At 33.3% G+C, this 10,840-nt stretch overlaps 2 protein-coding genes across 2 annotated transcripts; both read left to right on the plus strand.

Moving 5' to 3' along the window:
- On the plus strand, positions 1 to 621 carry LOC101501436 (calcium-binding protein KRP1-like). The gene has a single exon (XM_012718492.3). It carries the CDS (start codon positions 72 to 74, stop codon positions 408 to 410), a length of 339 nt encoding a protein of 112 aa, XP_012573946.1. The 5' UTR covers positions 1 to 71; the 3' UTR covers positions 411 to 621.
- Positions 622 to 8,793: 8,172 nt separating this feature from the next.
- Positions 8,794 to 10,587, plus strand: UGT89F1 (UDP-glycosyltransferase 89B2). Its single transcript, XM_004509926.4, has one exon. The coding sequence runs from the start codon at positions 8,963 to 8,965 to the stop codon at positions 10,337 to 10,339; it is 1,377 nt and encodes a 458-aa protein (XP_004509983.1). The 5' UTR covers positions 8,794 to 8,962; the 3' UTR covers positions 10,340 to 10,587.
- The last annotated feature ends 253 nt before the right edge of the window (positions 10,588 to 10,840 follow it).

Consider the following 10,840-nt stretch of genomic DNA (forward strand, 5'->3'; position numbering starts at 1 on the left):
TCCCTTCTTTACAATTTCTAATTCATCTCTCAACTTCAGTACTCTCTCTTTCTTGCTTCAACTCTTTCACTATGACATCACAAAATCAACAGTCTCATTTCCATGATGACCTTCCTTTCATGGCCAACAAGCTTGGTGGAGATGGTCTAATAGATGAGCTGTGCAATGGGTTCAATCTTTTGAAGGATTCAGATAAAGGGGTCATCACTTTTGAAAGCCTGAAGAAGAATTCAGCTTTGTTGGGATTGCAAGGTTTAAGCGATGAAGATCTCCAGTCTATGCTTATGGAAGGTGATTTTGATGGAGATGGGACTCTTAATCAAATGGAATTCTGTGTTTTGATGTTTAGATTGAGCCCTGAACTTATGGAGGAATCTAAATTGTGGTTGGAAGAGGCCCTTCAACAATAACTTCAACATCATTTTTTTTCTTTGTTCGTGACTCGTGGGAAGAAAATGAGACAAAAATGAATGATAAATGACATTTTTCTCCTTGTATATTCCTCATATAAATTCGATTATTATCCCCATACGGGTGCTTTAGTTAACAAGAGATGAGATGTGATTTTATACCTCTAATTCAAACATTTGTTTAATGATAAAAGATCATTTAACTTCGATACATATTATTCTATTCGTTTTTTTTCTTATTTTGAAGAATATTATTCTTGTCTTGATTATACACAACTTCACATTTATTAAAAAATTAGTCAATCCAGGGATCCTCACATGGTTATAGGAAAATAGACATGAATTAACTTAGGTATGAGAATGTATCATTGACGAATGACCTATAAAATTTAATTAGTACAATCCATACCAACAAGATTTATCTTATATTTGATAATTCATAACATAAGAACTAGATAGCTAAGTGATATTTTAAAAAGTTTCTTGTAACACTCCGAAATTTAACAACACGAGTGTATTTTTTTATTTCAAAACAAATTCATAAAAACGAAGAAATAAAGAATGAAATACTTTTGGATAAATATTTAAGTTATAACATAACGAAAAAGTCAATAAATATTTACAAGCAGCGAAATAGTTTTTGAAAAAAAAATCCAAAGTATTCAAACATCAAAATACACCGAGGCTATGAGGCCTATCAGAATAGCTCATACCCCTGGGGTATTCTCGGCAGAGCTGTACAAAAGCACTGCCCCAAGAATTTGAACTTTCCCCACGTCACATCAAAAAGTGGAACATGGACACATTAAAAGAAAAGACATCAAACAGTTTAAGCATAGATACAATCTTCCAAAATGAAATAAATACATTTTTTTTCTTATTTTGAAGAATATTATTCTTGTCTTGATTATACACAACTTCACATTTATTAAAAAATTAGTCAATCCAGGGATCCTCACATGGTTATAGGAAAATAGACATGAATTAACTTAGGTATGAGAATGTATCATTGACGAATGACCTATAAAATTTAATTAGTACAATCCATACCAACAAGATTTATCTTATATTTGATAATTCATAACATAAGAACTAGATAGCTAAGTGATATTTTAAAAAGTTTCTTGTAACACTCCGAAATTTAACAACACGAGTGTATTTTTTTATTTCAAAACAAATTCATAAAAACGAAGAAATAAAGAATGAAATACTTTTGGATAAATATTTAAGTTATAACATAACGAAAAAGTCAATAAATATTTACAAGCAGCGAAATAGTTTTTGAAAAAAAAATCCAAAGTATTCAAACATCAAAATACACCGAGGCTATGAGGCCTATCAGAATAGCTCATACCTCTGGGGTATTCTCGGCAGACCTGTACAAAAGCACTGCCCCAAGAATTTTAACTTTCCCCACGTCACCTCAAATTGTGGAACATGGACCCATCAAAAGAAAAGACATCAAACAGTTTAAGCATAGATACAATCTTCCAAAATGAAATAAATACAATCACAAAAGAAAGACATCTAGTCCTTATACAACCACCTAATCTGATCATGCTACAAACACTAAACAATTCGGGTGATCTCCACGCGCCCCGCAAGATCCTCCTGACAAAGCTTCGGTCAGGTATATCTAACTACACGTCCGTCTCCAAAGTATTAACCGGTAGGACGATTCTGGTTCTCATATGAGGGAAAAACCCAGATTTCCACAATAATTGTAAAGGGTCACCAACCAAAATTAACAAATAACACTTAGCAAAATTCTTATATTTTCAAATGCTCAAAAGAACCTTTCGTCTTAGCATACTCCTCAAAAGGATTTTCATATGTCCAAAAATGCATATACAATGTTGAAAAATGAAGTTTTGACAAACTGCATGTCATAGCGGAATACAATTGAGAAAATGCAGATTTTCAATTCTAAAATGGCTCTAAATTAATCAACACTTCAAACATTAATGTTATCAATTATGAACACATAATTAACACCAAATTAATCTCCACAAATTCACACCTCAATCACACATCGAATATTCATTAAATCAATTATGAACACATAATTAACACCAAATTAATCTCCACAAATTCACACCTCAATCACACATCGAATATTCATTAAATCAATTATGAACACATAATTAACACCAAATTAATCTCCACAAATTCACACCTCAATCACACATCGAATATTCATTAAATCAATTATGAACACATAATTATATCAAAACTTAATCAACCCAACTTCACACCTCAAAGCAATTACGGAAAATCACAACAACAACCGAATATGTATATACAATCATCATAGTATAACAAACATGACTCGCGTGCCAAACACTCTAATGCAATGCGTATATGCCAAAATGCATGATTCCGGAATTCCAAACCAAAACTCTCCTCGAATGGCTTAATCATAATTGTACAGCCTCTCACAGACCAGTACTAATTACCAAAGTGCAATCTCTCACATATCAACACGATTTACTAGTGTGCAGTCGCTCACAAACTAGCACGACATACAAGAGTGCAGTCGCTCATAGACCAGCACAATTTACTAGCGTGCAGTCTCTCATAGACCAGCACGACATACAAGAGTGCAGTCGCTCACAGACCAGCACGAAATACAAGAGTGCAGTCGCTCACAGACCAGCACGACTTTCTAGAGTTGAATCGCTCACAGATCAACACATTATAGAGTACAATATCTCACAGATCAGCACGACGCGACAATCCCTGCAAGGATAAGATGAACCAACAATTCACATGACATCATCTCGTGGCCCATCACGGTCACCACTATCACCATGGCCCCATCGCGGTTACCATATACTATGAAATGCATGAGCATACTCTTACTCTTTTCACCACAATCATTAAGTAAATGCAGCTACTAAAAGATCCCCCTTTTTTTAATACTCATTTAACACTAACGATTTTTCAAATTCACCACAGAGCATACTCAAACACATCAAATTCTATCTCCACGATTTCACACCAAATTTACTCATAAATCGCCAATTTTCAAAACTCCATATTTTCACACATAACCCACCAAATTCATTTTCCATAAACCCATATAAATCACATCTCCAAAAATTCATAATAATCATTATGAGCACATAAATCACATCAACCGCAAATCACCACAACCGGCACCTCAAACACACATCAAACATTCATAATATCAATTATGAACAAATAATCAAATTAAATTTAATTCTCCCCAAATTCAACATAAATCACCCATATTAATCTCCAAAACTTTCAAATATTAATCATCAAATTTATTCTCCACAAATTTCAACCATAAATCACAAAATTCAAAACTCCACATCTTCAAACATTAATCATCAAATTCAATCTCCAAAATATTCAACCATAAATCACCACAACAACATTAATATATCAGAGTTCTCCCCACCGCTAACTCGGTGCCAACCGTCTCGATTCCTTTTCGAGACTCAAGGAGCTAACTACATAAACATAAATATTTATAAAAATTTGTTGACAATAAAATTAATCTAAACACAACAAAATTCCCAAAATTAAATCTTTCTCACACACCAAACTTTTAAAACCAAATAATCTATATTATTTAGTTAAAACTAAATAAAACAAATATTGTTCAAATTTCACATACACCACGACTATTAAAGCACCAAAAATTTTGAGTTAATAAAATACTCTAATATTTTTTTTTCTTTTTAAACTCAGTTCAAGAGTAATTAAAATAGTAACATTTTAAACTCTAGCCCTTTTTAATTTCCATCTATCTTTTTACTCAAACTCTTTAACTTAGTTAAAATTTGAATTTTTTTTTCACAACTTTAACAACTCTAAATTTTTTGTAAAATTTCAGCTTCAATTCAAACTCATTTATTTGAAAACAACTCATTACGCAACTCAAACACATCAAATTTAATTAATTCAATATCCACAAAATCCACACCTAAATCACATCTCAAAAATTCATAATATTAATTATGAACATACAATTTACACCCAACATTAATCACTACAAAACACACCTCAAAACAAATCAAATTCAAATTCAACTAATTCACACATAAACAAATTAAATTCATTTTCCACAATTTTACACCTAAAATACATCAAATTTATATTCCACAAAATCACAAATAATGTCCTAAATGCAAACTAAAAGTTTGGAAGGAGCCCTTACCTCCGTTGTAAGTTTAACAACCGATTTTGACACCGCGATTAATTACGGTAAAAAATTTCGTTCGCGCCGTCACTTCCATAGTTGGCTCACTAGCACCGTAGCGTGGAGAGAAGTGACTTTTCCTTCTGTCACTTCACGAAATAAAGCTTAGAAGTCAAAGAAAAATGGAGGTTTATATTTGAGTTTTTGAAGAAAAACCAAAACTTTGGTTTGGGGTGGAAACACAGAAGGAAAAGAAGGAAGACACGGCTATAGAGGGAAAAACCATCACAATTACGCCTGTCACCTCACATCACATCACAAACCACTTTTTTAAAAAAATATTTACTCTTGCCGTAATTTAATGGACAAATGAATTTTTCTAAAAAATACTACATCTCAGAAATTTTTTTCTTCGACATAAGAACTACATAGCTAAGTGATATTTTAAAAAGTTTCTCATAAAACATGTGAGTGAAAATGAAGCAAACTGAAAAGACCCATTTGATTTGTGAGAACAATAGTCTTAAAAGTAGTCTTAAATGTTACAACCAGTCCATAATAGAACATTGTAGTTATGTGTTGTATTGAATAGATAACTACAAAGTTCTATTATAATGACAAACAAAATTCTAATTGATTATGGGCAATAAATGGTTCAAGAAGGTTTGCAAGACCCTGAACTTAGGTGTCAGCGGATCGAGAAGGTTTCCTTAATGTTAGTTCTAAGAGTTTAACCACTTCATATTTGCAAGAATTCTACTCACCATTTTCCATTATCATCACACTAATAAAGATAACATAAAAGGCCCTCTTGAAAGCAGCAACAAAAATCAGAATACATTCAGAGACCATATACACTAGTCAGTAAAAGGAAAGTTGTGGTTCAGCAAGCAGAATCTGTTTCAGTTCTCCATGGAAGCTCAAGTTATATTGAACTGTTTCAGTTCCCAAAAACCAAGTCCCTTCTCTGCTAACAATTTAAGACAGCATATATTCAATTCTATAGCAGGTGAAATAAAACTCAGTGCCAATTATGATTCATATATGGAAGATAACGAAATAGTGCAACCATCAATTTTACTCAATAGTCACGAGCATCAAAACTTTCTTGAATAATTATATGGTGCTATTTAACTGGCCTGATTGTCATTTAATACTAAATTATAGCTTCAATGTTGTACTTAGATGTCTAGTGAACTCGTGACAAAAATAGAATAATCAACAAATCTTCTATGGTATAGAAAGTAATCATTTGTCCAAAATTAATTCATCTGTGGTACTATCATTTGTTAATTGTTATTAATCATATAAGTAATACACTATTTTGATAAATTAAGGAAACATGTATTATGGTTAATTGAGAAATAGATTTTATTTCAGTCCAATAAAAAAATTCTCAACTTCTTGATAATTAAAAAAAAAGGATAAAATAAATTTTATTTTTGTCCAATAAAAAAATTCTCTAGTCAATAATTTTTTTTACAATATTGCTACCAACACCCCCCCAAATTACTATTCACACTCCTCAAAATAAAATAAAAATAAAAATGCCCAAAATAGCCCTGCCATCAATGTTACACATTTATTATCTCATAACTCACATTTATCAACTTTCATCACACCTCATAAGTCACATGCAAAAATCATCATACCTCACTAACCAAAACTCAAAATCATTAAAAAGTTACATCACTCACTCATAACCTACAACACATCAGTTTGATCATCACATTGTGGTTAAAACTACATAAAAAGGTATGTTTATTGCTCTGTATTTTGGTTCGTATTTTTTTTGTAAATCTGGAGATTTTACGTGAACTCAGTTCACGTACGTTCTGTAGTTACGTGAACTTAGTTCACGTATGTTAAAAAAAAATTAAAAATCTCAGACTTTACGCAATTTGAATTTACGTACATATACGTGAACTCAGATTGCGTAATCAATGAAGTTTGAAACTTGAATCCTCATAGTGTACGCAATCTGAATTCACGTACACCTACATGAACTAAGATTGCGTAATCATTGAATGCTGAATAATAAGCCATGTACGTGAACTGAAATTGCGTAAACATCTCAGTATATACGCAATCTTAATTCACGTATGTGTGAATTAAGATTTGGAAATCGTTGAAGATTGAAAATCAAACAAACGCGAACTCAATTTCACGTAAGTTTACGTGAAGTGAATTCACGTACGTGTACGTAAACTGAGTTCACGGATATTTTCTAGAATTCAGTTTACGTAAACCTACGTGAACTTAGTTTATGTAAACTTACGTGAAATTGAATTCACGTAAATGTTAGCAAAATCTTGAATATGGTTAATGATGATTGACGAAGATTGATGGTGATTGATGATAATTAAAGATGATTGATGATGATTGATGAAGATGGTTAATGATAATGAGAAGGAGCTGGTAATTTGGGAATATTAATTTTTTAAAATATTTGCGGGGTGTGGGTAGTAAATTAGGGAGTGTTGGTAGCAATATTGTTTTTTTTTTTTTATTCACTTTAAATCCTTATTTTGAAAAGATTCTTTTCTAAAAAAAAGTTGATATTTTTAGTCCCTTTAAAATCAAATAAAGATTAAAAGTGAATAAATTTTTTTATGGACTAAGTTTAAAAGGTCCTAATTTTATAAGGATTAAAAATATACTTTTTTTTTATAAAAAATTCACCAAAATTTTATTATATTATAAAAAATTGGAACTTCACCAATTAAGCCCTTATGCTATTGGGCCGCTTGCACAGCACAACCCAATAGCCGGAGCTATCTATACCACATACAAAACCAAATTACGAATTATGTAACTATGGTCACATATGCCCAACAACCATCATTTGGGGTTCTGTTTTGTACTAATCTATTTGACCACGTCCTTTGCCTTTGACGCTTGAAAGTTTGTTTGGTACCAATCCATTGGACCACTTGATCGACCTAAGATGATAGTGAAGATCGGCACCTACTCAGAATCGAGTATATATTGAAAAAAACACAAGTTCCATATAGATAAGAGATATAGCTCAAGAAGATTTTATAAAGAGATGTATCTCTCACTTTATAAATTGTCGGTTTTATAAGGATGAGTTAGACACAATACACAACCCAATATGGTATCAGAGCTTACTCGATCTAAACACCCACAATTTATATACACGCACCAACCTCAATAATGTTAGGCTTCCAACTCCCATATAATAAGACTTTATAAGAGATACATTCCTACCCTTAAAATCCGATGTTGTAGAGGTGAGTTAGACCCAATGTAAAACCCAAGAGTATACATAAAGATACTAAGCGCACTAACCAATGTAGAAGACAATTGAATGAATAGTAAAAGAGTCAACTAAGGCACATGCCACTCTATTTTATATTGTCCCAATGATCAACAAGTACAAGAAAATTAGATGGAGACTACACACCTAATTAAGGTCGGATTAGAGACACGTGTTAGCCCAATCCTAATTATAGAATCACTATATTAACTAAACGATGATGAAAAAGACAATCATTTATATATTATGTCAGAGGAGCTTCTATGATAAATTCACAAATTAAAAGATTTTGGTACATTTAATCTATAAACTAACATTATTTTTATGAGTCAATGAGCTACTTATTGACTTTTGCATTAAAAAAACCATTTCATAAGAAAAGACATAATTTCTTTGTTAATAAGTTTTATAATAATTTTTTTATGTATATCATAAAAATATTCAATATTCATTGCTATGTGTAATAAAATTTCAAAAAAATAATCCATAAATTATAGTCCAACAGACGAATATCAAAATTATTAGATTAGATATCATGTTATTTTTTATAAATAATATTTAATTATTATAACTATATAAATTACAGAAAAAATTTTAAAATAAAAAGCTTATTTAACTATTAATCTAAAAATCAATTGTTTATATAAGTATCAAATTTACTCATAATTGTAAAAATTCTGAAATTATAGATACTCATCTGAAAGGAAATATAAATAAAAATAAACTGAAAAATTAATATACATAATCTTATATTTTATCGTATTAAGTTAGCCGCCACTAAATTTTTTAAAAGATTTTGATGTCGGCATCAAAAGACTATTAATTTAAAAATAAACATATCATTCGTTTTGACAAAAAATAATATCGAAATTTTAGGCATACCCGTGTAAATTCGTCACAAGTGACGTCAAAGTTGAAAGGAAACTAAAATAGATTGAGTCTGTAGCTTAAAGAAAAAGACGACTTCTTTAATGCCTCCTAAGTTGTGAATCTGAAAACTTTCTTCTCTCTCAACTATAAGTGGAAGCTATCATATGAGTATAGACCATTAATTCTTTCAATTCTAACCACATTTAAACTAAGGGTAAGACGAATTCCAACATGTCCACACTACAATCCCACCTCCTCGCCTATCCCTTCCCATCATCAGGTCACGTGATCCCCCTCATCGACTTTACCAAAAATCTAGTCACTCGCGGCGTACACGTCACCATTTTAGTAACTCCATCAACCCAAAACCTAGTCCCCACCAACTTTTCCCCTCTTCTCCAAACCCTCCTTCTTCCCGCACCTCAATTCCCAAACCCAAACCAAAACTGGCTCGTCAACGTCGTCTCTTTCATGCGCCAATATCATTACCCGATCCTCATTGAGTGGGCTCAGGCCCAACCTTTACCCCCTTCAGCCATCATCTCTGACTTCTTCCTTGGCTGGACTCACCATCTCGCACGTGACCTCCACGTGCCACACCTAGTCTTCTCCCCTTCTGGCGCCTTCGCATTCTCCGTCACTGTCTCCATGTGGCGCCTCTTACCTCAAAACGACAAACCGGAGGATCCCAATTTAGTCGTTTCGTTACCAAACCTACCGAATTCTCCAGTTTATCCCTGGTGGCAAATCTCTCACTTGTTTAGAGACAACAGAGGGGAACCAGATTGGGAGATCATAAAAAACGACTTTCTTCTTAATCTCGACGCTTGGGGCGTTGTTTTTAACTCTTTCGTTGATTTGGAAACAGATTACTTTGATCACTTGAAGAAAGAACTCGGGCACGAAAGAGTATGGACCGTAGGCCCAGTTTTGCCGCTTGAATCCGGTCCAGAAGAAAGAGGTGGATCCAGCACCGTCCCATGCAACGATCTCACCGCGTGGCTCGACGCACGCGACGACGGTTCAGTGGTTTATGTTTGCTTCGGAAGCCGAACGTTTCTCACGACTGCACAGATGGAAATACTGACAAGTGCCCTGGAGTTAAGTGGGGTCCAGTTCATATTATCGGTGAGAGGTCCGGATGTGCGACACGTGGCGCAAGATTGTAGCGGGATACCGAGTGGCTTCGCCGAACGGGTGAGGGATAAGGGGTTTGTGATTGAAGGGTGGGCCCCGCAGTTGGTGATTTTGGGCCACCGTGCAGTGGGCGCGTTTTTGACTCACTGCGGGTGGAACTCGGTGTTAGAAGGTTTGGTTTCTGGTGTGGTAATGCTGACGTGGCCAATGGGTGCGGATCAATACACGAACGCGAAGCTGTTGGTGGACCAGTTAGGTGTGGCGGTTCGAGTCGCAGAAGGGGAAGAGAAGGTTCCAGAAGCAAACGAATTTGCGAAGAGAATAAAAGCGTCTCTTGGAAAGACGAAGGAGAGGGTGCGGGCTGAAGAGTTAAAAGATGCTGCCTTAGGTTCCATCAAGAAAAGTGGAAGTTCTCAGAAGCAGTTAGATGCATTGGTGAAGGAGCTCAATGAAGTTAAGAATCACCAATGATGTAAGATTTGAGTGTTTAAAAATAAATTGACTTACAGGTTCTTTGAGTCAAAATTAGTCAAAATTAAGTGAAAGGGGGATTAGATTCAAAATCTTTGCAATGTAGGAATGAGAAATACAAAAATAAGGAAAGAAGTAGGGCCATGCATTACTACATATGTTGGACAGACCCGACCAAGTCAACCTGGATCACCCAAAAATTCGGTTTGTGTTGAATAAATGAGTGCGAACGGACGGTTTAAAAAATTTGAATTAAATTCTTGATTTTGCAAAATAGCAAACGGTTTAAAAAATTTGAATACCAACTAAAATCAGTATAACCTATTTTATCTAGGTAACCTAATTTTCACAATATCTGGTTTTTAAGTATTTTAGGATAAATTTTATCACTTTAATATTCTCATTAAATATATATATATATATATATATATGGGAAAAAATAGTGAAAATAAATTACACAATACTCTCTATAATTACTATTATAAATAAAATCTCAAGTTT

The sequence above is a fragment of the Cicer arietinum genome, chromosome 7 (assembly GCF_000331145.2).
Source record: "Cicer arietinum cultivar CDC Frontier isolate Library 1 chromosome 7, Cicar.CDCFrontier_v2.0, whole genome shotgun sequence".
Taxonomy (NCBI): Eukaryota; Viridiplantae; Streptophyta; class Magnoliopsida; order Fabales; family Fabaceae; genus Cicer; species Cicer arietinum.

Coding starts and splice junctions, on each gene's coding strand:
- LOC101501436 (XM_012718492.3), top strand. CDS start 72: ATGACATCACAAAATCAACAGTCTCATTTCCATGATGACCTTCCTTTC.
- UGT89F1 (XM_004509926.4), top strand. CDS start 8,963: ATGTCCACACTACAATCCCACCTCCTCGCCTATCCCTTCCCATCATCA.